The sequence below is a fragment of the Pisolithus orientalis genome, assembly GCF_024613125.1.
Source record: "Pisolithus orientalis strain OTSU chromosome Unknown F5J12scaffold_1, whole genome shotgun sequence".
In the NCBI taxonomy this organism is placed as follows: Eukaryota; Fungi; Basidiomycota; class Agaricomycetes; order Boletales; family Pisolithaceae; genus Pisolithus; species Pisolithus orientalis.
In genome coordinates, this window is record NW_026260782.1 from 1683700 (window position 1) to 1709334 (window position 25635).

Below are 25635 nucleotides of genomic sequence, written 5' to 3' on the forward strand. Positions count from 1 at the left end.
GCTGCTAATTATAATTACAGTTTTTGACCCCATCACCACTAGTAATAGCGGATTCAGAATCGTCGTCGTCATCGGTGCAAACATTCTAAGGTCTCCCAACAAATGCCAGCCCTTGACGCGAACCCATCCTCAGGGAGGAATATCCGCCAGCAGCATCCAGCTATTACCACTTTCGCCGTCCTCGCTACCTTTCTAACACCCTTCACGATCATTCCTTACGTCTTTATCAACAGACGCATGACCCACTTGTCCCGACAACTGGAGCAATGGGCTGCGAGCACGAACGTGATGCAAAGGAACTTGCAGACATTGGCCCGCGAGGCGGCACTGCGGAAGGAACTAGACGTCGTACGAAACGAGCTCTTGCTTCTCCGGCAGAACTCTGAGTACCATCGCACTCGAACTGAATTATCCGACGTCGCCATCAGAGCTGACCTGTTGAAGCATTCTTCGGAACTGAGGCAGACAAGGTAAGCTACATATGCCACCGAGTCTACTTCTCGTTTTGTGACGTCTGATACTGCTACATTCTAAATCCTCAGGGAGCACCTGTATAGTGTGCTCCCTCAGCTTGGGCTGTCACTGGCTAATATCGCAGAATTCATGCATGAAGTACAATTATCCATGGGGATGACGTCAGCTGCAGATAAGCATGGTATCGAAAGGCTGCGCGACCTTGCATTGAGATTGTATAAACCTCCTCACTCAAACACACCGCTAAGCAACCCTCAAGATGATATTTAGGGAGTCGATTTACAAGTAGTACATCATCCTGACCTTTATGAGGGGATAATCTATCCCAACAGGCTTTGTATCATTGTCCGCCGTTATTACTAACTTACACTGATGTACTGTATCCCAAATGCTACTCCATTCGGAACCACCTAATTGTATATGAAGACAGTGGAAGATAAAATCGACAGCATTGCAGAACAAGCGCAAAGAAGACAAACATACCCGTATCTGAAGATGAAGAACAAACAAAGAGGAAAGCGATACTGTTCCTACAGGAAGAGAAAGGAAGTCATGAGAATAACCATAGCTTGTACCACTTCCGTTTTTTCTTTTCCTTGGGCGGTGGGGGCGGCGCAGCGTCGGGTTTCTTGGGTAACCTGCGGTAACATTAGCGCACGTAAAACTGGCACACACCGGTTTATCTACGTACTCGTCAACTAAGACACGGTATACTGCAGGCAAAGCAGATATGATCTGCGTAATCTGGGCTTGGTATGCAAGTCGAACGTTATCGGGTATAGCAAGCTTCCGCCTCCAGATGGCGACACTATTTCCAGAGGGAGATGAAAGGTAGACAAAAATGACCACATGGGTTGCAGGTTTGTAGTACCCGACGGACTCCTGCAAGACGCGATCCATGGTGGGTTGGATCTGTTCCCAAGTCATCCAGTCTAAGGCAGGCTCGTCGGGCGCTTGGGGAGGAACTGTAGTCAGCATTGACGAACAGCGCCCCGCGTTGTCGTGTTTGTAGGAACTTCTGAAGCTAAGCAATGGATAAGGACATCCGATTGACAGGAAAAGGGGGGGAAAAACAGACTCCATAAGACGCAATGGCAGCGGATACCATGTCGATCCAAGCCATGAGCCCAGCGACGCGTTCATCCTTCCCAGGAGGGAACAACCAGTGAAAGCGGTCATCTGCCTTGCGCCGTCGGTTGTAAAAAGCATTCCACACGCCTTGGATAGCCTTCCCGTGCGATTCGATAAAGTGCACATCTGCAAGTTGGCGCATTGCGATGCGACCGGTGTCGCCGCCCGGTGATGCTCCGGTACCGTGGTAAGCATAGGCAAGTGTTTTGGACATTGGCGTGTCGTTAGGATACAAAGTAATACCCAGCGAGTTTGTCGGAGAAGCGTAGATGCTAAAAGGATCAACGGGCGCACGAGGTGCAGGTGCGGGAGGTGCGGGGGGGGCGGGATGGACACCGTTGTTAGATGGAGGGAAGTGTACCTTCCGACCCCAGTCATCACCTACGGAGTCATCCTCAGTTTCATCTTGGTCGTTCCAACCGCCGCCGAGACCCCAAACGTCGTTACTTTCTTGGTGCTGCTGTTTCTTCTGCTTTCTGTTTTTCTTGTTCTTTTTCCCGTTCCCGTTTCCGTTTCCGTCGTGGTATTCGTGTTGCACGTCGTGGTTGGGAGGTTGTTGGTGAGCAGTTTTCTGCGTGTTTGGCGGTGGCCACGCCTGTGGCGCCTGCTGCCAGCCTACATTGGCAGCCTGAGGGTATGTTCCACCCCGATCTTGGGGAATAGTGTATGGTTGGTGAATTCTGTTGTGATCGGTTAAGCAACGCATTTAAAATCTGGGACCGCTGGTGTTGGGAGAGAACCGGCTTCTTGCCAGCAGTGCTAGGGGAGAGGGGAATAGCTGGATCAAATGTCACCTTAGGTAACCTCTGTGCCTCTGCACTCCAGTTCTGCCACCCGCTTTGTCGTTGATACGATGTTGTATGTGTATGTGCAGACGGAACGGACGCCGAACGACCCCAGGCGGAGCCCGTTTGACCCCAGTTGTTGAGGTCGTTCCCGCTATTGCCTTCGCTCCAGTCTTCCATCGAATCCGGTGCTGCAGACTGGACATCCCACGAGCCCTCGTTAGCCCAAGTAGTCCAAGCGCCATCTTTCATGTTGGGATTCTTGGCCGTATTCCAGGTCGCCCTCTTCACGCCTTCTGAGTGGTTCCAAGCTGTTTGTCCCATAGACGACGTGTTAACATGCTGCGGGTGTTGTTGTTCGTGTCGATGTTGTTGCGGCTGAGCAAATTGCTGCTGTTGATGCCTAGTCTGGGCCTTGCCTCCGCCCGGGTGTTTCTGCTGCTGAGGCTGGGGTGGAGGAGGAGGAGCAGGCGGTGCTGCAGCAGAATTTATTTCCCAGCCTTGAGCGTCGTTAGCAACGGCCCAGTTGTCATTACCATTTCCGGGATCCATCATGGATCCCACTGCCCACCCCGCGTCCGACATGTCTTCCTGCTGACCCACATCTTGCCATCCCTCTGTACCTTCATACGAGTCCCCTATGCAGATCTGATTAGCCTTTGGCCCGTGAATGAACCAACTCCTGTTGGTTGTGTTGCAGTATAGTCGGATAGACTCACCGGAGGGGCCCGCCTGGGCGTCTTCTTCCTCGATCACTGCCATGGTGGTAGGGGGATGCCGTATGTGTTTTGCAGCGGGTGGAGATGGTGCTTGTATTATCGGAACAGTGGAAGGAGGTGGAGGCGGAGGCGGGGGAGGGGGAGGGGGATGGGGAGGCGCCGGCGTAGAGGCAGGGACGGCGGGGGCAGTCTCCTTCTGCTTCCCCTTCTTATTTGCATTCTTGCCCATTTCGCGAAGTCAATCGTAGGCAGAGAACGAGTATTGCTAGCCTCGTGGGCGGTGACGCACGCAACCTACGCGAAACGAAATGAAAAACTCAAGGAACACGCGAAGTGAACGCTACTTATCGTGGCAGAGGGCATGTAATAAGAGCTCTCTGATCATGAGATATCTCCACATTATGTACCCCACCGAGGGTGCCTATGAAACACGTTTCCGGTGCCTTACATGGCATAGCGATTCGTCCCGTGAACAAACACGAGGTGTTCATGTGGGAATACAGCAACTAGTATGTCCATCTCAGCCCCAGTCCGAGCTAGCATCGCAGTCCTCCCTATATCCTCCTGACCACCTCATCCACTACCTCGGTGGTCTTGCTCTTTCCCCCCAGGTCAGGCGTCAGACATTTGCCCTCCCTTATCACCTCATCTGCCGCCCGTTCGATCCGATCTGCTCCGTCCGTATACCCAAGGTGGCGTAACATCAACGCTGCTGAACGGATGGCCGCAAGCGGATTTGCAATATTCTGACCAGCTATATCGGGTGCAGATCCGTGGACGCTACAGGGGCAAGCCAACTCAGCCCGTGATCGTGTCCTTCGCGCATCTCTACTTACGGTTCACCCATGACGAACGTGTCTCCCGCGTTCACGGACGGTACAAGACCCAGAGATCCGACAAGAGCTGCAGCAGCATCGCTGCAACGCAGCCTCAGCAAGTCACCATGAACCTTATCGTTCCAAGACTCACGAGATGATATCACCGTAGAGATTCGGTGCAACCATCACATCGTAGATACTGGCCGCCCCACCCAGGCTTGTATCAGTCTGTACAGGTCATCATGATAGACACTTACTGTGGTTCTCGGAACAGTCTGGAAGTTAATGCCACGTTAGAGATCGTCCGTTAAGGAAAGAATGCCAAACCCAACCTGTAAACCGCGCTGTCCACGAGTTGTTCCGCCACCGTGACGCTACCGTACTTGCCGTCTACGCCAGGCAACGTGGGAACAGCACGGACAGTTTCACGGAATAGACCGTCGGTTATTGAAAGAACGTTGGATTTGTGTATGATAGTGAGATGCTTAAAACCGCCCTGGACTGAGTAATACAAAATTAACGGTGTCCACGGACATACCTTGCGGGGGCGATTTAGGGCGATCTTGAATGCCATCTCGCCAATTCGCCGCGATGCCCGTTCAGTGATAAGTCGGATAGCACGAGCTTCCTTGCCGTTTGGACCAATAATCTGCGTTTCGTCTTTCACGTACTACGCTATTCTTCAGCATGCCACCTTCTTGAACGGATTCGCGAGCTCACAAGGCATTCGGTATTCTCTCGCACAACCACTAAATCAACGTCCGGTTGTCCGTTAGGACTCGAAGCAACCTGACACCAAACCTCAGGTACCATTGCACTGTGACAGAAAAAAACTTACAGAGGTTACCGGCCGAACATTAGCATACAAATCTAATTTTTTGCGCAAGGCGACGATGGGTGACGAGTACCCAGCCACCTTACGAGATGGGGAGCTAATACAACCAAAAATCACCTGGCGGAAAAAAGGTCTGCCTTATCCTCACTCACCTGACTGCACCGAACATGGCACAGTCGCAGTCATTTTGTAATGCCTGTACAGTGTCCTCTGGCAGCGCAGTTCCCGTTCTTGTGAAGTACTCGAACCCCGCGAGTAGATCAACGAACTCAGTTTTCGGGATAGATGATCCGAGTGCTTGAATTGCAGCTTTTGCACCCTATTAACAAGAGTTTGGAAAGCGCGAGACTAGAGCATTGAATGCAGACATACCGGCAGGACTTCGTGACCGATACCGTCTGCGGGAATCATGCCAATCCTGAGAGTCTGCCTGGCCCTTGTGGACACAGAGCGAAAAGGTGTCCTAAATGCCATGAATTCCTAGTGATTTGGCTGGACTGGACAAGATTGAGGAAGACGGTTGACCGAATAATCGGCCTCCAATCGGACAACATCATGACAGCAGCATGTTCATTGTCACGTGAACAAACACGACGCGTTTATTGGCGCGTCTGACAACGCGTCGTAATAGCGGCAAGTCGTCTGTCCTCTCCTCAGCGGCGATGGCACTTCCTACACCCAACGTCACACCCTGCAGACCACTGTCAAATGCCACAAACATCGATCCGGCTAGCAGAGTTGGCTTTGCGATCGCGGCTCTGCCGACGCCTCCGCAAGATGTGGGTTGCAAACGTAGAATTGCCCAACCCGACGACACACCATCCAAACGACCCAGAGTCGTGACTGCCCAGAACACACAGGGTGATGTCGATATGGGGGTTGTTGAAGTCGTCAATAGCAGAACACGTCGCCAGACCATGTTCAACCTGCTCAGAACTGCATCCTTCCGTTCCCTCATTGGCCCCACGCGAACCATCCGTACGTCAATTATATATATATCGTGCTTTGTTTGTTTCTGAAGTAGAGTCCACCCCCACCCAGTCCCCTCTCGTCGGATTTTGCAGTCATTTGTATCATCACACAAATCCGATGTGTATACCTGTCATTCTTTGTCGGATAGCCATTTCGTCACTCCACCTTATGCTTGTGCATATTCCAATGGTTAGTGTGCCGAGATCAATGTCTTGCTACCCCGACTGACGAGTTTCTAGGCGCAAAACGCAACAGCACTCCATTCCTCGCGGTAGCTACTGAAGAGGGGAGTGTCATGATCCTGAACACTTCGAAACGACATGACTGGGAATTTGGTAATTACCTCCATGCGTATCCGTCAATCCAAATGACGGACGGCTTTATTTTTGTAGAGTCCCAACGAGCACTTTTTCAACCACATTATAATGGCATATTCGATATCAAGTGGAATCTGGATGATTCTATTCTGGCAACAGCATCAGGAGACAAAAGGACTCACATCACTTCCGTGGAGACTCAGCAAGTCATACAAGTCCTTCAGGGACACTCAAGCACTGTCAAGTGCATTGCATGGAACCCATCGCATCCCGATCTGCTAAGCACGGGAAGCCGAGACGGAAATATCTACCTCTGGGATTTACGGGTCACCGCCAATGATGGAAATTCTGGAACAGGCGAAAACGCCTCACCATTGCGCCCGGTTATAGCCATTGATGCCGCCCATGGACAGGAGAAGAACAAAGGGGGGAGGAGGAAAACGATGCACCTGCCAAGAAGTGTCACCGGCCTGCTCTATAGCAATCCCGACACTCTTGTAAGCTGTGGATCATTTCATGGGTAAGACTACTGCGACCCGACGAGGCGGTCACTGACCTGAAGCGCAGTATTCTTAATATGTGGGACCTCCGGCAGCCGAAAGTTAGTGCAACTGGAAAGCGGACGAAAAAGTCTCCCCCAATGGCTCCAGCGTGTACATCTCCCACAGATCCAACGATGCTTCACGGCGCTCGCCGCGCGCGCGGCCTCATGGCCCTATGTGCCGGTTCGGGACCCACATCAAGTCTTCTCTTCGCGCTCGGAGCCGATAATTATATCCATGCTTACGATTCTTCATCGCTGACGCATGTGGAATCGATTACGCACCCCAACATGCTGTCTAGCTTTTATGTTCGTCTGGCAACCTCACCGTGTGGAAGATGGCTCGCCAGCGGATGCACGGCAAAGAATGGCAGTCTTTTTCTCTACGACGTTAGCAACGTTGGTCGTCTTTCTTCTGCGGTGCCTCCAACCACTGCCGTGGAGCTGCGTGGACAAACCGGTGAGGTCGGCGCTGTTGACTGGGCAACCGACATGATCGCCTCCTGTGCTGATGACAGAACTGTGCGCGTGTGGAGACCAGACCTCGACGCATACCAAGATTGCATAGCGCACCCGGAGGAGAGAGCCTGGGAGTGGTCATGGTCGACCGGAGTCTACCCTAGCTGATCGAGTTCACGCTGCCTTCACGATATCCTGTACAACCTGCTTGTCAGGTACTTCCAGGCCACTCGGAATTGGCCAAAGTAACTCGGTCCGTGAATAATCGGAAGCAATGGTCAGGGCTACGTCGTACTACGCAACCCTGCAACGATACTGTTATTCCAGGAGCAAGTCTAGTAGGTATATTAGAAGTACTTAATGTAAGTGTTTGCTACCTCAATGACCCAGGGTCCGATAGAAACAAAGCTGGTAACGAACGTGCAAGAAACCGGATGAGATAGCAGTTGGGCAGCCACTACTTCTGGATGGCATTCACTAGCCTGTTTATATTGTGAACCCCAACACGAAACGAAAATGGAGGAGACCGCACCAATCAAGGCCCTCCTCTAAACCTTCCCCCTTCGTGGCACAGCTCCCGCGCACGCTCCATTGCCTCGACGTCTCTTTACCCGCAAGGCCTAGCCGGTCGCTAATCTCTTCCGGATTCAATGCACCTTCAACATCCTGCTTATTGCAGAAAACGAGAAGGGGAACGCCGGAAAGCTCATCCTCCGATAACATCGTCAGAAGCTCCCCCCGAGAGGTAGACAACCGGGTATGATCAGATGAATCGATGACATAGATGATAGCCGACGTATTCGGGAAGTAACACCGCCAATACGGTCTAGGGAACCAGAGATCCGGCATTGCTCTGTAGAGTAACGGAAAGCGAGACGCACCTGATGCTTGACTGCCCTCCAAGATCCCAAACCTGGAACTTAATGTTCTTGTACTGATGAGATGTCAGTAATGAAATCCCCACCGAACGTGCAAACGGGGAGAACCTGGACAGTCTCGACATTAAAGCCAATCGCTATTTTCCAGACACTGACGTCAGCCAGCTACGTTCCATAAACACAGCATTGGGCAAGCTCACTAGGTATCGTCGAGACAACTTCCCCGATCTATTGACAAGTTAGCACTCGGTATATGGGATATAAAGCACGCTACGCACTTGTAGTCGGTATAGAATAGTAGTCTGTCATCGTGGTGAGCACGGAGATCATCGCTACCACCCCATTAACCCGCACCTTCCCAGCAGAATCAAGACCCAACATGAGAATGCGAACATCCTGGTCCTTACTCCATCGCATTAGCTGTGCCAGAGACTGGAACAGCGTTGAAAATGTGAGGCCCATAGAAAATGAGTGCCTGAAGATGGTCACCGAGTGCTGAACACAGGAAAGCGTTTGAGTTTGCAGTTATTACGCTGCATAAGAAAGTGGCTTGAGGCAAACAACTGCCGCCGGTCACGTGTCGTACTACTCCTAGACAAGTGCGTACTACGTTTTCTGGGTTCGCCTGTAACTGGCGTCTCGCTTGAAAACACCTGTGTTCGATTGTGGTTAGGAAGGAGATGTAGGTAGACAGCGGTGGAGGTTGGTTGACTTCACTGGGTGGACATGCGACTTGTCATCGCACTTCCGTTTCTTCATCCGAGGTTTCAGCCAAGGAGCCGGCGACGAAACCCTTGCCTTCTACGGAAGTTGATTTATCTTTATTTAAGAACCATAGTGGGATAATAATCCAAAGACTACTCTCCGAGGCTCGCCAACATCTTGCGCGCGTCAAGCCCTTACATTACTTGTGACACAAAACCAACTGCTGCACATTCTAAGCTGCACATTCTAGATTATTGGAGTTACCAAAAGACAATTGCGACACCTAAATCGGAGGCAGATCAAGTTCAGGCAGCGACAGCAATCGGCGCAACTGCAGCAGCCTCAGCACGGTCGAAGCGAATGGAAGAGCGCGGAGGACTCCTGGGCATAGCTTCGGCCACCAGTTCCATCGCCCCTGCGAGCACCGCCGCGTCGGCCGCCCTGTTCACCTCGTTCATCTCTGCTGGACCCAACAACGCTTCGAATTCCTTACGGACAGCATCAACTGCCGCAGTATCGATCACAGCTTCCTGTCCATCATGCAACGTCTTCCGGTTTCCCGCCACGCTGATTTGTGCATCTGTCCAGATCGGCTCTACAGTGGAGGCTTCGGGGAACCCGACGTTGGCACGGCCACCGAGTTTGGTCCAGTCGTTAACGCGGTTAATGCTCAACTCAGCGAAAACCGCGTCAAGTGCCTTGACTAGACCATCAATTTGTTCACTGGTATGGCGAGGAGTAACGGTAATCCTGAGGCGTTCTTCGCCAACTGCGACCGTAGGATAATTGATGGCTTGGACGTAGATACCATGCTCCATGAGGAGTTTATCGCTAGCTGCTTTTGCCAACCCGGCATCGCCGACTAGGACTGGGACAATGTGGGAAGGACCTGGGACAACTGGAATATCGATAGCCGCGAGCTTTTCCTTGACTTGCCGAACGTTGATTTGCTTCAAAGCGCGGTCACCCATGTGATGTTTCTGGTAAATGACGGAAGCACGAGCTCCAGCAACAGTGGCAGGCGGAAGAGAAGTGGTGAAGATAAAGCCAGGTGCGTAGGACCGGATCATATCGACGAAGCCTTTGGAGCCGGCCACGTAGCCTCCGACAGTTCCATAAGCTTTACCCAAGGTTCCTTTCGAAAGGTGTCACTGAGGTCGCCTCTTATATACAAGTTTTCTTACTCACCAGTGATGATGTCCACACGATCCATTACGCTTCCTTTGATCATTGCTGAGCTTTGACCTGCCTCAAGATGGGCGCTGAAATCAAGATGCTCGGCAACACCAGCTCCGCGAGGGCCGTACAAGCCAACCGCATGGACTTCGTCCAAGAAAGTTAAGGCACCATACTTCTCAGCTAGATCACAGATTTCCTTTATAGGTCCAATACTCCCGCACATGGAGTAGACGCTTTCAAATGCGATGACCTTGGGAGTCTCTCGGGGCCATATCTTCAATTTGGACTCGAGGTCTTCAAGGTCGTTATGTTTGAAAATGACCTTCTTCGCACCGGAGTGACGGATGCCCTGTATCATAGAGGCGTGGTTGGATGCATCAGAGAAATAAACAAGGCCAGGTATTTTCGCCCCCAGAGTCGAAAGAGTCGCATCATTGGCCACGTAGCACGAAGAAAATACAAGGGCCGCAGGCTTCCTATGAAGCGAAGCCAGCTCATTTTCGAGGCTCAGGTGCAGAGTGCTGTTGCCAGCAATGTTTCGTGTCCCGCCCGCTCCGGCACCGTACTTGTCCAAAGTACGACTGTGGAAAATATGAGAACCAAGTGCATAGGTGCATAGGATCAATGTTCACGAACTGCATAGTCTCCAAAACGACGGGGTTATTGCCCATACCAAGATAGTCGTTGGCGCACCACACTTCGACCTCGTCTTTCACATTCGCAGTATGAGCGACAGGGAACTTGGCCGCAAGCCTGTTAATATTGTTGAAGTAACGATAGGACTGGTCCTTGTGCTTTTTCTCCAACTCCGCGGCATAGAATTGAGCATAATCGAAGGTCCCAGAGGCATGCTGCTCAATTACTGGTTCGGCATCGTGCATCACAACGGGCTTAGGAGCAGCAGCAGCCTTGTAGAAAGGACAGCCTCCCGCTCCCGTGTTTTCCGCCTTCGCGTTTCCCTTTTCCGCAGTAGAAGCAGCAGCGAGCTCTTCGGCCATACGTGCAGCTGCCCGGGCAGCGGACGCATGCGGACACTTAGCGACGTCGGCATCGGTAACAGGATTCCCGAGATAAATTCCCTTGCTATGATGGATTCTTTCAACATCCTCCTGGCCGGCTACGCTAGCATAACCGGCAACAAGTTGAGTGGAACGCATTTGCAGGGCCGGACCCATGATGGGGCACTTGGTAGCGCTCTCGGTGAGGCAAGACAGAGAGGGAAACCGGGGGGAAGATGAAGTAGACAACGTGCGCAAAGTAGATACTTGCGTTCTACCCAAGAACGGGCAGATGTTCTTGAAACGAGAAATAGCGGAAAGCCTCTCCATGACAGCGACCTTCAAGTTCTAAGTCTGAAAATTGATTAACGGTCGGATTCACCAAGCCAGACGAGCCCAAGACTACAGGAGAGCGACTTACAGGGCGCAGTTGATGGACACGAATGCGGGAGCGAACGGAGAGAGGGGAAAGGTACAGATGCCTATATAGCCTGATACTTTTCGTCGGAGGCGGATTAATCATATTTGTGAATTAGAACAGCTGTGATTGGCAGTTCCAGAGATCACGTGTTGACATTAGGCCAACCGGTAAGCATGGAACAAAGATAGCTAAGCTGTGTCAAATATGAGACAACGATGATATGGTCTAGTGTTTCACTGCGCTGATTCTGGGTACATAACAGTACTCATACTAGTTCTGGAGAGCTGCCAGGGATCCCTCTAGTACATTCACAGCAAGTTCAACTTCCTCCTTGCTAACCGTAAGAGAAGGCACAAGTCGAACTGCGTCTTTCCCAGCTGTTAAGAGGAGGACACCTCGTTCCCGCGCCAGTTCCACGATTTTCCCAGGATGTGTCTCATTTCTTAAACCCAAGCCACGGATAAGCCCGTGGCCTCGAACATCCGTTTGAAGAATATCAGGGAACCACTTCGGCAATAGCTCCAGCCGTGTGTTCAAGTATTCGCTTACGTCGCGAACGTGAGTAACGAATGACGGTGCACTGAGCCGACTAAGCACGTGGTGACCCACTGCACAAGCTAACGGGGATCCTCCGAAAGTGGTTCCGTGGGTACCTTACAAACTGTGTCAGACCGTTGTCTCGAACCATCACTATCACCATCACTCACCAGCTGTCATCGTAGACGCGATAGTATCGCGCAGCAGAACTGCACCAATGGGGTATCCATTTGCCAGTGGCTTTGCCATAGTGATGATATCTGGGTGGCAGTCTACTGGGAGAGCAGAATGCGCCCACATTGTCCCGGTTCTGAAAAGTCCGCACTGACAGAAGGCTATCAGGCTCATACACAACTGATGACTAAATGATCTGACCTGTATTTCATCATAAATCAAGACAGCTCCCGTCTCATTGCAGCGCTCCCGCAGCGCCCTTAGCCACTGTTCGTCTGCGGCAGTGACTCCACCTTCGCCCTGTACGGGTTCAGCTATGACTGCACAGGTTTCATCGGTAATCAATCTCTGGAGGCATTGGATGTCGTTGACTTTCCCAACGTCGACACCAGGAATCAGTGGTCTGAACGGTGCCTGATATTTCTCTGTCGAGGTGACACTGAGTGCACCCATGCTACGGCCATGGAACGCATTTTCAAAGCACACGATTTTCGTCTTGGAGCATGCTTGGTCGTCAGGCTTTTTACCGGTGACTGCCGCCCACCGATCTTTTCCAACTTTACGAGCTATTTTCAAGGCGCCTTCGTTTGCCTCCGTTCCAGAATTGGCAAAGAAGACCCTGACTTCAGTAGGTGTGGAACCAGTAGGAAAACCGAGGCCGCCTTCTGACGCGGTAAGAGTGACAAGCAACTCTGCTAGCTTTGGAGTCCATTCGTTGTGGTAGACGTTGGACGAATGAAGGAGGGTAGAAGCTTGCGTGTGCAGGACCTACTACCGTTAATCAGGATGTATTTCGTAACCAGCAAAGCTGACTGACCTCAGCCACACCTGGGTCAGAATGGCCCAGTGCATTGACAGCAATACCTGCACTGAAATCTAAATACTTTCGTCCCTCGGTGTCCCATACCCAGCATCCGCGACCATGCGACAGTACCACTGGTGGGCGAGCGTAGATAGGGAGGAGGTACTGCTCTCCGAGTGCCAGAGTACTGGCGGTTCTGATGGACGGAGGGGAGGAGAAATCGTAAGTCGGTTTTAGATAGCGAGTATTTGGTTCAGAGGGGATCTGTTGCTTGAAATGATATCGACTTCGGAATCAAAGGACAATACGAACGGACCTCCGCTGCAGAATTTGATGCAAGACGAGCCGGCAAAGTCCTGGCGCCAGGACTTTTGCCCAATAAACGAGGTCGAAGAGTTGCGACTGGGTGCCGGGGGTGAGTGAAACGCATTTTTTTGTGCAGCGCAGGGAATAGGTTGTTAGTTTGGAGCACCCGAGGGATCAACACGGTCAGCGTTGCAGAAATGTTAATGAACAGCCGAGCCGATTACTCACAAGAGGCTTACAGCCAGGCAAATGGCAAGCGTAGATATTGTTGACACTCTCACATCGACGTACTATGATAGATAATCGCAGTCACATAAAGCTACCAGATTAATGGTCCAGGTCAGAACCATTCGGTCACTACGACTCTTCGGGCGGCTGCGGCTTAAAGTAACTGACGGGCGAAAAAGAGCCTGCGGGCAAGGAGTGCTCGCGACTACGCCCGCGCATACTAAAACGCCCTCAATAGAGCTTTATGTTCGTGATCGCTGCTTGGTGATCGGTGGGCGCTGAGCAGTCGCGTGTCCTTTGTAGACTGGACGATCACGTCCGTGAGGTACGGGGAGGCGGACACGAATGTTGGATCCCCATCAGTGATCGCTGTGTATCGACCGGTGACATGTTGACACCTCATGGGTGACTCACATTGCTTACGATCTGCTGAGGCGTCGTGGATACCGGTGAACGCTGACGACGAGATCCTGAGGAAGACCGATGGTAATGGTACACGTGGTAACATTCGTTCTCTTCTCTGGTAATCCGCTTCATTTCGCTCTCTTCCCCTACAATCCCTATCTCTCACTCTCGATCTCTTTGCCATTCCCCTTCCCCTTCCCATGCACGTTCTTGCTCTCCTTCGCGCTGCTCTCTCCTAATTCGTTCTTCCTCTCCTTTTATCTGCCCCTCCCCCTCCCCTTGTTCAGTTTGCCATCTTCCGCACTGTTCCTATATGCTGATACGATCTTCATCTCTCTTCATCTCCCGCTCCACCATACGCCATAGCCTGTTTTCTTCTTGCTTTTCACGGCCGAAAGCCTTTCCCTCTATGTACCCCCTTCTCGTACCGAGGCCACATGCCATCTTGTTGAGCTCGGCCTTTCTGCAGTGGTAATAGCATACGTATCGAGGTTTTAGAGTTGGCTGTCGTTGAAAGTGAAGCGAGATTTCCACTGAGCTTTTCGCGCAGCTCTAGGACTCCAACCAGGATTTCCGCTTTTTCAAAGCTAGAGAGAGGACAGGTGAGTTGTCAGCGCTGGCCGAAGTTAGCGGGGGCACGTACCCACCATCCTTGAGGTTGAGCTGCCGCTCCAGACATTTTGCTTCTCCAGGAGGTGCGTTTAGATGGAGCTATATCTCGCGTGTCTGTCGAAGTCTGGTGCATGCGCAGCACAGAGAAGTTGCGCTGAACATAACCACTGTCGAGAAGCTATCAGTACCAGTACAGAACCCAGTTTCCTATTTGCTATGCACCTTCCGTGAGGCCGATATGGCTGTGGTTGGGATGCCGAACGGGATCGGACTCTGAAATCGGATGTGTGCTTACGCGATCACCCATGCCGATTCGGCACGTCATCCTTGTGAACTGCCTATAAGTCCCCCCTCGTCCCCTCGCCTCGTCTGGCAAGTCATCATCATCCACGATACCCTCCATTGTTAAAGCATTTAGTAGAGGACTGATGTCTGCGTCAGTCGCGGCCACTTCGTCCCCCTTTCTCCCCATCCCACCAGCCAGGGACATACCCCTGACATTCACTGCTAGTCTGAAGAGCTGGTGTGTCGCTTGATTATAACTCAACATACTCATCGTCCTCATTCGATATTCCAAGGTGGTATGCCGGTGAGAAGCAAGGTGCAGCCGCAGAGGAGCGCCTCCTGAGGTGCATAACTGGGCTTAACTGAATTCACCTCTCAGGAGCTGATTCATCTTTCAGGCGTCTGCCCTTCTTTGTCCCTGAGAAGATGCCCACATCAACTGCCGGGGACAGTCCTGTTATCGCGCGCACGGAACGTATGGCCCTCGCAACTCCGAAACACTACCTCAATACGCTATCCATCAAATCAACTAACAAAGCTCCAAATGCACCACCCCCTGCCGTCGTTTTACATGGTTATGGAGCAGGCTTAGGATTCTTCTTCCGTAATTACCCCGACCTTGCTACCTGGGCAGGCCACAGAGGCACAGATGTCCACGCCCTTGACTGGCTTGGTATGGGTCGGTCTGCCCGTGTCCCCTTCCACGTGAAAGCCAAACGTGACGACGTGGCCAGTCGCGTGCGTGAGGCAGAATCCTTCTTCGTCGATTCGCTTGAGGAGTGGCGAGACAAGATGGGCTTGGATAAAATGACTTTGATTGGCCATTCTCTTGGGGCATATTTCAGCGTTGCATATGCTCTGCGCTATCCCGCGCGTGTGAACAAACTCATCCTGCTATCACCTGCTGGTGTAACTCGCGATCCAAACAACCTTACCATGCCTTCCAGGGAATTGACGGACACGGGCGATTCAGCCAGCTCCGCCAGCTGCGCGTCCTGCTACTTCTGCCTCAACCGGTGCAGTCAATCATATACGAAACGAGCAAAGGGCGGCAAGGAAGCAGGAAAGCCGGACAATGAGGCTAGTCACGTATCTGTGGGAAGAGGGATGGAGTCCATTTCAGTTGGTGCGGTCGTCTCTATTTTGGGGCCCAATGTTAATCGGCAAAGTGAGTGCTCCCTATACTCCCCCATAACTTGCTGTCCGACGATGGTTATTAGTACTCTAGCCGCCGCTTTTCGGCTCTTACCGAGGATGAAACACGCGACATGCACGAATATATCCTGAACATCACACTAGCCAAAGGATCTGGCGAGTATTGCATATGTCAGTCTCACCGCTGCATGCGTGCAATTTCTTATCTCATGTCAATCGTTTTCAGCTCACATTCTTGCGCCGTTTGCACACGCCCGCATGCCACTAGTAGATCGGATATCGGCCCTCAAAATGCCCATAACCTTCGCCTGTGAGTACATGTTTCCTATACAGGTTCTCTGAGCTGAGTGGGTGGTGGCATGCACAGACGGGGAACATGATTGGATGGACCCTGTCGGCGGGCTTCAATCCCTTCAGCAGCTCCGTGAAGCCGGTAATCACTTTGGGCGAATGTTCGTCATTCCTGGTGCTGGACACCACCGTGCGCCTTTTTCCGTCTGTTTTTTTATGTTCGAGACTGACATACTCCAGTAGTATTTGGACAATCCAAGAGCTGTTAATGACCTCCTGACCCAAGAACTTGACTCAACTGATAAGCAACGCTAAGGCCACGCACTCGGGCACTCGGTCCACTTTCCTCATTGTTCGCTCTGCATACCTAACTTTATGTAGATGTACTTTACCGGTGGACTCAAGTCGGTCGATGTTAATATGCACGTACTAATTACATGACTCAATCATACAAGATACAGTACAGTAGAGGCGGGCCAATAACGGTGTACTTGTGCTGTTGACCGCCACACCACTGGAACGGATTTCTATGTAACTTATTAGCACACGAGAATCATCGATATCTACATGCCAACCAGCTTAAGAAGCACGAACTCCCAAAACTTCTGGTAATACTGTACACCTGATGACATGGGCAGATCACTGCATCATGCACTCATGCTAGGACCGCCAAAGCTATAATGGTCCCGTAGAAAGACTCCCGAGTCTCTCTGGGTAACGGGCTCGGATCCTAGCGGCCAGATCTTCCTCGAATATCTGATCTGGGCCGAGCTGATTCCCGAGCGTGAGCCATCTGCACCACGAACATCAAACGTCAACACGCAGAAGAAAGATTTTTCACGCGAGAAAATGCACCGACCCTGGTCTGGTATTGTGCTTACGTCCAAAGATTTCTACCTTCCGGCCTCCGGGACACATCCGTTCGATGAGGCCATATACCTCGTCCGGCTTGCGACTCGTCTCGCGTACCTCGCTTACTATCACATCTGTGTCGAGGCCGCGGTTAACCCAGCTCGGAAACTTGAGATTTCCTGCTCCATCGAGGTGAGTTTTCACTCCTACGAGCATGTGCTCTTTGGTATGGTTAAGCCAATGGCCTGTGCGCCCTGTACGAATAACGCGCTGAAGCTGAACAATTCACCTGCTAAGTGAACACTGTCTCTCTGGTGGATCTGAGGAAGTGTACCTGATTGGTTTTCACCCAAACAACTTCGTCGACGCGTGTGTAACCCCAAACACGAAGACATTCCCGCCCGACTTCCATTGCACGTCCCGTGACCCATAGGAAGAGGAGACCTTCGTCCTGCAAAGCAGGGATTGGCATGGCTCGCATCTCATCGTCGGTCATTGTCCCATAGGGTAACTTCGCACGGAGTTAGTCAATTCAGCCAACAAAAGTATGGTAAATAAACATACACTCATATGAATATCCCATGGAGGATCGGCCATGATGACATGGAATTTCCCAAGAACGGAATAGTCGAAATGGCGCAGGTCGCAATTAATCCACTGAGGCGGCAGCTAGAATACTTTGTTTTAGTGGGGAATTTCAGACTCGGAAGGAAAGCTTACCACCTGTGCATCTTTATTGAATGGACCGAGGCCAATTTCCAACTTGAACGGCTTTTCTGCCTTTAATGCCTCCCTCGTATGATCACCGCTGGCAGCAGCTCCATCTTTCTCGTCCCAGTCCACTTCAAAATGCAGGTAACGACACGGTGCCTTCTCTTTACCTCTACCCCCCGCACCAAGTCCTGATGGTAAAGATGACCTCGTGGCGCTTCCCGACGGGAACGACGGTATTGAAGGAGACTGTGCGTATGTGGGTTCGGAATAACAGGTGTTCAGATAGGAACAATGTCCGAGAGAAGGATCGGTGTGTGGTCGGATGAGCGGTCGGAAGTGCACGCGACCGCAAGCGGACAACGTCGTCTGTGTAGCTTCGGGACCAGAACCCCCTGAAGCATCGCGACGGGCTTTGAAACACTCATCCTTGGTGACGTGCGGACAGATTGGATTGAAGGTTGGATGAACAGAGCGAAACTACGGTAGAGCATCAGCGATTGCGTTGCAGGGGATAAATCTGTTAAACACGCACACGCTCAGCCAAGAGACGCCCCTTTGCGGTACTACGTTGGAGAAGGGCATACACTTCCTTTAGTTCCTTGCTGAGACTTCCCAGCGGCGTTCTGGAGGGTGGAGGAGATCGACTAAGACTACGCGAGGAGGATTCATCATTCTCATCACCAGCAGCGGAATCGGCTTCCTCATCAACTGCCCGCTTCCGCTTCCGGGGGTTCAATACGTTAACGCGGGTATTGCCAAGACATACATCGACGATAGTCAGAGCATCGTCATCGCGACTGGTTCTTATCGTTCCGTGCTCCCAGTGGTTCTCCAACCACTCCAAAACGGTGTCCACCCGACGTAAGTCCGTCAGCTTTAGCGTTGGTGAACCAGTCCCGGCCTTGGAGGAGATGAGATGGAGGAGAAGGTCCCTAGAGCTGATGGGAGCTGACAGAATGCCTGTACTAAACGCCTCGCGTAGGACAGAAGATACCACACTTGCAAGTTGGTCATCTTGCATGATGACCTGGTAATAATCGAGTCTCCCCTGGCAGTAGCTATGGAGATTACTTCAAAAGGCAAGTGTGCTCAACCCGCAAGCCAAGGCAAATACAAAAGCCTTGTCACCGTAGAGAATTTGTCAGCATTAAATATCGGCGACAGGGGGCAGCACAAACAGACAACGCCCTCGCCTTTTACTAGGGCGTTCCGTGGGTTGCCCTCACCTCAATGTCGCATTACCCAATTTTTCAGACCTCAGCTTGCTCTGAGAATCTCCTCCACTAGTTGGAGTTGAAATATGATTTCTTTTTGTTAGCTTTCATAATTCACACTTGTTGGGCTGGTTGATCCTATTTATTCCAATGCTCAGTAGGTCCACACGAAGGCTCACACACAACATGGAGTGTTTTTGTGGCAACGGCATCAGTAATTTGTGTCAGGGATTGTTATTACAGGAGTCAGTCAATAAATGTTTCTGTCTGCTCATCCCAACCTAACGTCACTGGGTCGATTCGAAGCTGGCGGAGCATCGTGCCCAATGTGTTTCGAGGTTCATCCTCCTCGCAAGCCATCTCCTCTGTACCATGCCAATCTGCACGGTCGTTAACATCGTCTTCAGGTTTATCCCACCCCCAATTTATGTCACTGGAAGTCGTCGCACCGCGACTCCAAATGCTTCCAAGGTCCGTTGACTTGCTTTGTAAATCTCCAGTGTCTTTGGCAAGATCCCATAGCTGATAGGCTGCCTCCCTTCCTGCGTCGGTCCACCTCGTCACGAGTTGCTGTAGAATTTCTTCGTCCTCGTCTTCCTTGACCTTTACGGCGCGCCGAAGAACCTGTAGCCTGTGCTCAAGCATTTGTACCGTGGGCGTCAGACGGATAGATGGTCGACTTGACACGCCAGGGGAAGAGCCTGCAGATTGCATGACGGGCGACTTGAATTGGGCGGCGGCTCCTCCTGTCCTTGTCCCTGTCGTTATTTTCGAGCGGACAAAATGTCCCTGCGGCGACGGACTTGAATGGGGTTGCCTGAACAAGGAATTGCTAGTGGCTGGACCAGGTCCGCGAACCGGTTCTGACTTTACGGATGAGCACTCGACCCTGCGGGAAGGCTCTCCAGTTGTGGTCAGGAGGGGTGACCGAAACGGTGTAACTAATTTTCTGTACTGTCGTTGTTGCGATGCTTGCGTCAGCCGTTTGGGAACGGGTAGCGGCGCATCGTCCACCTCTACCTTCTGCAACAGGAGGATTGTCGGTTGTTCATGTAGCATGTTATAAAAGCAGCTTACTATGCGCTTTGGTTGCGGCGACATCTGTTCTGTGCCGATCTCGGACAATGGGACTAAATCCTGTCTGATACTGTGAGTCACTGATAGACGGGAAGATCGACTCATACGCTGGCCTCGGCTGGTCTTTTTCTTACGTCAGAGCATACCGAGGGTTCTGGTGCTGTTACATATACCATATCATTGTCTGACCATTATCGACTTGGTATCAGCACGTACCCATTCTTATTCTTGTCTCGGGGCAGACATTGGGAGGACTGTACTCTTCCATTTCTGCGATCTGGGAGAGGGATCTAGTATACCAGGAAAGTTACCCAAATGTTCTTACCCCTGAGACTTTATCACTGGGCACGGACGATGACTGGGAAGATGCAAGTGGCGAGGACGAGAACACTTGGGCTGGACTTGAGCTCGGAGGCAAAGAGGAAGAAGGTGGATTATCGCTGACGGCGCCAGAAGCATCATCGTCCTGCAAAGCATGTCTGGCCATCTCAGCAAGCGGAAACGGCGTCCCCTGTGTAGGTCACCGTATATGAAAGGGAAGGCTGTACCGAGACACTCACACAAGAGCCCCCTGTAATTTCTATGCGCTCACTGGCCTCGGTGGTGCTTGCATGTTTCTCCTCATAGTTACTGCTGATGCACCCACTTGCGAGGTGGTGGGTTCGAGTAGTAAGAGCTTCAAGCATATAGCCTGCGGAGTGCTGCTCAGTGCCGACCCGCAGTGCGAGCTCGGTAGCGCAGATGTCATGTGGAACTCCTTCGATCGCAAGGCCGAGAAGAGACAGCGATGTAGTGGTACAGATGGGGCTGACTCCGCCATTACTGGGCAACTCCGGTTCATTCTGCATGTTAATGGTCCATAAAGGCAGATGTATGCGCATGAGACCTCCCCAGGAATATGCATGATGACACCTACACTCCGTGAGTGAGCATCTCCAAGCTCAGAGCCTGAATGGCAGGGACTGTCTGCACTCAATAGGTTGGAATCAGTCTCGAGTGGTCGCTCTATCGCTGGCTGCATGATGGTGGTCACCGGTCACCGTTAACAGCGCGGAAGCTGGAAGCACGACCGTGTCGGGTCACGTGGTAAGTGCCAATGAACGACAGCGAGCGCTCTGCCATCGGAGGCCCGTCTCACCGACCCTTGGCACAAATGGATGCCATCGGGTCGTTCCTCGCAGGGTTGGCTCTAGCGGTTGTTCGTGTTCCTTGACAGACATATACGTACCTAAATACAGGATTTCGGGACAGTAGATATGCAGATCGGTCAACATTTGACTGTATGGTAGGCACAGACGAATGCTGATCATATGCTTGAGGTCGAGGTCCTACAGTAAATCCGCCTGCCATATCATTTGTGCACTGCACGGACCCGCGGATCCCCTCGTTCGCTGCGTTTGCGCAGCTTTTCTTGTCGTTTGCTCAATGTCTCTGCCTTGTTTGCGTCGTCCGCTGGCGGGCTGCCTGACGACGGCAACAAGTATGGACCGACGAAACCGGTCCAGACTTTGAAGACCGCGTACAGTGGTATCTGTAAATTCACATTATTCGACGCCGACCGAAAATTCATGCAAGCACTCACCACCAGATAGAAATACCAAAACCACTCCCCGAATGCCCCACTGCCAACCTGGCATGACCCTGCCTCGCAGACCAATCGGTCAAACAGCAATGTAAACCTAGGTAGACTGGAAAAACCCACAGGTAATATAAAGAATGTCAAAGCACCATTCTGTGACGCCGGGTTGGTTGAGATCCTCGCCAGAGGAAATAAGGGCTCCCGTTGTAGGATCGCGGCGAGAAGTCCCGATATTTTCCAAATACCGCGACAGGAAGAGAGCCGGAAGATATGTCAGTACATAGATGGTCAGAGAGCCCTTCGAAGGTGGTAATGAGTCCCGTCTAAGCAGCAAACGAAGGACAAGCGACAGTATGGTCGGGATGACCATCCCCAGACGGAGATGTTTAATGGCCCGTTCGTTCTGACCAGCTACAATTCAGATCATTGGTCGAGGTATGCGAACGAAGGATCATCTGTTTACCTATGCGTTTAGCAGCACCTTTGGCCATGGCGGTAGTTGGCAAACAGCCGTTGTCACTGTTTGTTGAGAGCTGCTTGTGGTTCTCCGCACAGCACTACATACATGTGTACTGCTCGTTCCATTCATTTCGCATCTCATGAAGCCTGGTAGTGAAGCCTTCATGGTGGAATCGCAAGAAGCCAACCATGTCCATCAACTCGCTCAGAAGGCACTACAGGCTAACAGAGAGCATCAACAGGCCCTGAACACTTACATCGAAAAGCTGGAGGCCGAACTGCAGATGGTCGAAAGACTGATCGTGCGTTATTTTTCTCTCTCATCATATGGATAATACCCTGATTTAAAACTATCGTCGTTGTTTCAGGACGCTGCTAACATAGAAATGGAAGACGACTCCGATCTTGACGTTCCGGGTTTCGTCCTCGTGCCAGGCGCCGTACGAGCAGCAAGCGCGATTCCCTCCTCAGAATTGGAATCTCCAGTGTGTCGAAGTTCAATATTTCTCTTTCGTAGTTAATTGTTGTCAGGATTCTCCGTTCCATGGTGATGCTCTGCGGCGAGATCGGTACGAGAGCTTGACAGACAGTCATCCCAGTGACTACCGTACCCTCTTTTTTGGTTTGCAGTCCAACTCATCATTCGCTTTTCAGTGAAGGCCCGCGAACTGGATGCTCTGGCTGAAGCCGTTCGGACGGAAAACTATCGCAAGATGGCTTTCGACGCGCAGATAATGTATGTGCACTAGCTGAACTTGATTTCTTGTCTGATCACCGCCTAACAGAGGTCTCCCAACTTCCCACGATATGAGCGAACGGTCTCCAAAATCCCTGGAGCGCAACTGCGAAGGTTTAGACTGGGATCGAATAGCGGAGAAGGTAGAACAGATTTCCTTCATGGTGTCCGTCACCGTTTCTTACTCTTGCAGGTATCTAGGGTGTCGGTGACCACTCGTACTGCAAGAGAGTGTGAAATCCGATGGCTTGGAGACCGACACCCGGACTTTAATCATGATCCTTGGAACGAGGAAGAGATATTCAGGCTAAAGTCGCTCGTAGCAGGGTGTAGAAACGGCTCGCCGGATTGGTCGGACATAGCTCAAAAATTAGGGGTAGGTCCTTGGTCACATCTTTTCCTTCGCGTCTGACACTGGGACAGACCAATCGGACACTGTTGGATTGCATGCGTCAAGGAATAACACGAAAAAACCACGCCTGGACGCCCACATCTGACGAACGACTGATTAAAGCTGTTCACATGTTCGGTCACAATTGGTCACTGGGTAGGTCCCTGTAGTTGTTCCTGGGGTTTCTCTACTCATATCATGGCTCAGTTTCTCGTTATGTCTCAGAAGACGCGACGCCGGTGCAATGCAGCACCAGATATCAACGCAGCTTAGATCCTTCCGTGAAGCGTGTCAACTGGACTCCTGAAGAAGATGCACGACTTCGGATCGCTGCAGCTGCGTACGGCCAATCATGGGTGGATGTAGCAGCAGCCATGCCTGGCCGAACCAATGACCAGTGCCGGGATCGGTGGAACGAACAGGTCAATCCCAACCTCAACAGGAGCCCATGGAGTCCGGAAGAAGACAAGGCCTTGCTTGATGTAGTGCGTGAAAATGAGAATGCAGCTTGGAAAGAAATCAGTAAGCTCCTGGGGACCGGCCGGACAGACACCATGGTATGCGCATCTGCCTGTCCTGCATGCCTCACTAATTTCTTTTCCAGTGTCGCAACCGTTACCTGACGCTTCAAAGAGGTTTGAAGTTCCCTTCATTGAAGTTCAAGGTGACTCGCCATCCTTCTCTCGATTTTGAAGCGACAACGACGCCAGAATCGTCATGCACACCATCAGATGCACATTCTCTGTCACCTGGACCATTACCTCCAGGCTCACCACTGCGACAAGAGGTTTATACGCAAAACGAAGGGTCTCCACTGACATTCTTGGAACCGGTGGTTAGCTCGGATCCAACTATCAATCAATGGTTTACCCCGAGTTCCGCAAGACCCTTGATGCCACCCGGATCCGCATCGAACGCACCAAAACGACTATCAACCCCTTCATCGATATCGTCCATCTTCGAAGGGGGGGAAGAAGAGGCAAAAGCGACTGCGCAGTGATAGCGTGGAGCGGGTTCCCAAAAAAAGACGAAAAACGGCCCGTCCAAAGCAGGCCGGAATGGAGGGCCAACTGTTGATAACGTTTGGCCCTGCACTTACGGCTGATAGCACGGTGTCGACACCCACAACACCTTCTATTGATTCCCGAGAAACTACGACAGACCAAATCCCTGCACACTTCGTGGATATCGATCAAGCAGAAAGAAGCTCAAGTTTAGGGACGTATATTACATAGTTTACTTCTCCCACTAATACTCACAATAATCACAAGCACGGGCAGACCCTCACGATCTGCGGGCGTGATAACCCAAACAGCCGATCGAAGCACCGCACCTGATGAATGGAGATGCATGGCATAATCATTGCAGGAGGCCACGAGTTCGGCTACCCCTGAAATATCTGGCAACGTTGGGGCCAGAGGTGCGTGGTGCTATAATTGAAGTGATGGCCACCGATTATTGTACTGTTTTTTATGCACGAGGTTGAACACCGTCTCATGAGCAAGAGGTGAGACTCAGTAGACAGCCCTAATTCGCCGAGATTTTCCAGCGTTTTCTTGGGTAGGTCGAAGCTTCCCAATTTACGATGTGACCTAGAAGCTCGCCATCTTCTTGTCCTAGATTATCCTCGGTAGCTGTCAGTAAGTTCTTGAGGGACTCCTGCACGAGAGATGCATTCTTCAGTTTTCGCTCCAAGGATGGCAACGCTGCCTTTTTGGGTGGGGATGCCTGGTTTGACTGTCAAGTAAGGAATAGACAAAAGGTCAGCAGCACATACCGGAGTTTTGAGATAGGTATGCTTTGGTGGTAGCGGCGGGAAGTTTGATGGGATCTGCCGCAACGTCGTTGGTATTGCTGGCGTAGCCCCTTCGTCGTCTGATGGGAGGAGTTCAGGGGAACGTGGTCGAGGTGGCGGAGGTTCGAACGTCGTCCCCATTGGCGGGGCTACAGAATTCAGCTTTTCGTAGCGACCTGCTCAGTGTCTTGCTCACCAGTAGATTTTGACTTGGCTTGCGATGGTGTGCAAGTCGTTGACTTTCACACCCTGATTGTCGCAAGGCTAGTAAGACATCCTTCGCTACTGGAGTGGCTCGACATGCGAGATTGGCATAATCATGGGCCCCTTCGTATAATCTCTGGACGACTGTATCGGAGGAAATGAGCACCAGGATTGATTCCTCAAGAACGTGTGATATTTTACATGCTACGACTTCCAGCTCCAAGCGGGCGAGTGCCTGGGGTTCTATCGCGTCGAACTGGGACTGCTGTAGCTGCGATACGATCAACTTCTGCATCTGCTTGGAGGCTATCTCGGACGAGATGCCAGGAATGTCCGGGGCGACATGGAATTGGTTCGTTGTTGTAGGGGCTTTCACCGGTTGTGGGACGCCATAGAGCGGCGGATACCCTGGAACAGGGAACTGTGGTGCATAAACTATTGGGGTTGGTTGGCCAGTTCCAGCGACATTCACATAGGCAGGGTATGGCGCCTGATATGCGTACATGGGATACCCTGCGAACGGCGTCGACATAATGGTGAGAGTCTGAGGCTGTAGTGGGGAGTGCGAACGAGCCACATCTAACAAT

At 51.7% G+C, this 25635-nt stretch overlaps 13 protein-coding genes across 13 annotated transcripts; 4 read left to right on the forward strand and 9 right to left on the reverse strand.

Annotated features, from left to right (window-relative positions):
- Positions 1 to 28: 28 nt before the first annotated feature.
- On the forward strand, positions 29 to 744 carry F5J12DRAFT_760488 (uncharacterized protein; the record flags this gene model as incomplete). The annotated part of the gene is made up of 2 exons (XM_051742116.1): positions 29 to 470; positions 543 to 744. The coding sequence occupies exons 1-2, from the start codon at positions 103 to 105 to the stop codon at positions 742 to 744; spliced, it is 570 nt and encodes a 189-aa protein (XP_051605919.1). The 5' UTR covers positions 29 to 102.
- Positions 745 to 1020: 276 nt separating this feature from the next.
- On the reverse strand, positions 1021 to 2715 carry F5J12DRAFT_793644 (uncharacterized protein; the record flags this gene model as incomplete). Its single annotated transcript, XM_051743984.1, has 4 exons — positions 1021 to 1282; positions 1461 to 1551; positions 1580 to 2285; positions 2308 to 2715. Coding segments are annotated over 4 exons (1315 nt in total), but the record flags the coding sequence as incomplete, so codon positions are not given.
- A 948-nt stretch (positions 2716 to 3663) lies between these two features.
- Positions 3664 to 5236, reverse strand: F5J12DRAFT_711730 (mitochondrial NAD-homo-isocitrate dehydrogenase LysB; the record flags this gene model as incomplete). Its single annotated transcript, XM_051740725.1, has 10 exons — positions 3664 to 3889; positions 3946 to 4026; positions 4079 to 4126; positions 4185 to 4202; positions 4260 to 4411; positions 4466 to 4597; positions 4648 to 4716; positions 4766 to 4859; positions 4915 to 5081; positions 5135 to 5236. The coding sequence occupies 10 exons, from the start codon at positions 5234 to 5236 to the stop codon at positions 3664 to 3666; spliced, it is 1089 nt and encodes a 362-aa protein (XP_051605921.1).
- A 188-nt stretch (positions 5237 to 5424) lies between these two features.
- Positions 5425 to 7378, forward strand: F5J12DRAFT_934022 (WD40-repeat-containing domain protein; the record flags this gene model as incomplete). Its single annotated transcript, XM_051749580.1, has 4 exons — positions 5425 to 5740; positions 5804 to 5923; positions 5974 to 6571; positions 6619 to 7378. The coding sequence occupies 4 exons, from the start codon at positions 5425 to 5427 to the stop codon at positions 7217 to 7219; spliced, it is 1635 nt and encodes a 544-aa protein (XP_051605922.1). The 3' UTR covers positions 7220 to 7378.
- Positions 7338 to 8694, reverse strand: F5J12DRAFT_27813 (ARF SAR). Its single transcript, XM_051738718.1, has 9 exons — positions 8642 to 8694; positions 8284 to 8582; positions 8208 to 8231; positions 8130 to 8157; positions 8038 to 8066; positions 7933 to 7985; positions 7584 to 7877; positions 7409 to 7533; positions 7338 to 7355 (listed from the first exon to the last, which is right to left on the reverse strand). The coding sequence occupies exons 2-8, from the start codon at positions 8389 to 8391 to the stop codon at positions 7509 to 7511; spliced, it is 561 nt and encodes a 186-aa protein (XP_051605923.1). The 5' UTR covers positions 8392 to 8582; positions 8642 to 8694; the 3' UTR covers positions 7338 to 7355; positions 7409 to 7508.
- A 245-nt stretch (positions 8695 to 8939) lies between these two features.
- On the reverse strand, positions 8940 to 11141 carry F5J12DRAFT_710852 (5-aminolevulinate synthase; the record flags this gene model as incomplete). The annotated part of the gene is made up of 3 exons (XM_051740671.1): positions 8940 to 9769; positions 9823 to 10394; positions 10450 to 11141. 3 exons carry the CDS (start codon positions 11139 to 11141, stop codon positions 8940 to 8942), a joined length of 2094 nt encoding a protein of 697 aa, XP_051605924.1.
- A 361-nt stretch (positions 11142 to 11502) lies between these two features.
- On the reverse strand, positions 11503 to 13175 carry F5J12DRAFT_902275 (acetylornithine and succinylornithine aminotransferase; the record flags this gene model as incomplete). The annotated part of the gene is made up of 5 exons (XM_051748276.1): positions 11503 to 11885; positions 11940 to 12093; positions 12145 to 12711; positions 12761 to 13009; positions 13062 to 13175. 5 exons carry the CDS (start codon positions 13173 to 13175, stop codon positions 11503 to 11505), a joined length of 1467 nt encoding a protein of 488 aa, XP_051605925.1.
- Positions 13176 to 14724: 1549 nt separating this feature from the next.
- On the forward strand, positions 14725 to 16342 carry F5J12DRAFT_902276 (Alpha/Beta hydrolase protein; the record flags this gene model as incomplete). The annotated part of the gene is made up of 8 exons (XM_051748277.1): positions 14725 to 14819; positions 14875 to 14925; positions 14980 to 15573; positions 15629 to 15749; positions 15802 to 15907; positions 15963 to 16046; positions 16104 to 16231; positions 16271 to 16342. The coding sequence occupies 8 exons, from the start codon at positions 14725 to 14727 to the stop codon at positions 16340 to 16342; spliced, it is 1251 nt and encodes a 416-aa protein (XP_051605926.1).
- Positions 16343 to 16504: 162 nt separating this feature from the next.
- On the reverse strand, positions 16505 to 18667 carry F5J12DRAFT_27955 (MT-A70-domain-containing protein). The gene is made up of 6 exons (XM_051738722.1): positions 18126 to 18667; positions 17600 to 18070; positions 17444 to 17548; positions 17214 to 17390; positions 16887 to 17155; positions 16505 to 16820 (listed from the first exon to the last, which is right to left on the reverse strand). Exons 1-6 carry the CDS (start codon positions 18612 to 18614, stop codon positions 16703 to 16705), a joined length of 1629 nt encoding a protein of 542 aa, XP_051605927.1. The 5' UTR covers positions 18615 to 18667; the 3' UTR covers positions 16505 to 16702.
- A 304-nt stretch (positions 18668 to 18971) lies between these two features.
- F5J12DRAFT_28263 (uncharacterized protein) lies at positions 18972 to 20208 on the reverse strand. The gene is made up of 3 exons (XM_051738726.1): positions 20101 to 20208; positions 19885 to 20044; positions 18972 to 19830 (listed from the first exon to the last, which is right to left on the reverse strand). The coding sequence occupies exons 2-3, from the start codon at positions 19987 to 19989 to the stop codon at positions 19054 to 19056; spliced, it is 882 nt and encodes a 293-aa protein (XP_051605928.1). The 5' UTR covers positions 19990 to 20044; positions 20101 to 20208; the 3' UTR covers positions 18972 to 19053.
- An 862-nt stretch (positions 20209 to 21070) lies between these two features.
- On the reverse strand, positions 21071 to 22224 carry F5J12DRAFT_28110 (uncharacterized protein). Its single transcript, XM_051738725.1, has 4 exons — positions 21927 to 22224; positions 21587 to 21874; positions 21467 to 21525; positions 21071 to 21415 (listed from the first exon to the last, which is right to left on the reverse strand). The coding sequence occupies exons 1-4, from the start codon at positions 21952 to 21954 to the stop codon at positions 21236 to 21238; spliced, it is 555 nt and encodes a 184-aa protein (XP_051605929.1). The 5' UTR covers positions 21955 to 22224; the 3' UTR covers positions 21071 to 21235.
- Positions 21977 to 24464, forward strand: F5J12DRAFT_28089 (Homeodomain-like protein). Its single transcript, XM_051738724.1, has 9 exons — positions 21977 to 22224; positions 22291 to 22407; positions 22454 to 22520; positions 22577 to 22658; positions 22708 to 22801; positions 22852 to 23034; positions 23082 to 23205; positions 23257 to 23606; positions 23654 to 24464. Exons 1-9 carry the CDS (start codon positions 22063 to 22065, stop codon positions 24047 to 24049), a joined length of 1575 nt encoding a protein of 524 aa, XP_051605930.1. The 5' UTR covers positions 21977 to 22062; the 3' UTR covers positions 24050 to 24464.
- Positions 24465 to 24576: 112 nt separating this feature from the next.
- Positions 24577 to 25553, reverse strand: F5J12DRAFT_711136 (uncharacterized protein; the record flags this gene model as incomplete). Its single annotated transcript, XM_051740687.1, has 4 exons — positions 24577 to 24777; positions 24827 to 25020; positions 25055 to 25192; positions 25250 to 25553. 4 exons carry the CDS (start codon positions 25551 to 25553, stop codon positions 24577 to 24579), a joined length of 837 nt encoding a protein of 278 aa, XP_051605931.1.
- Positions 25554 to 25635: the final 82 nt, after the last annotated feature.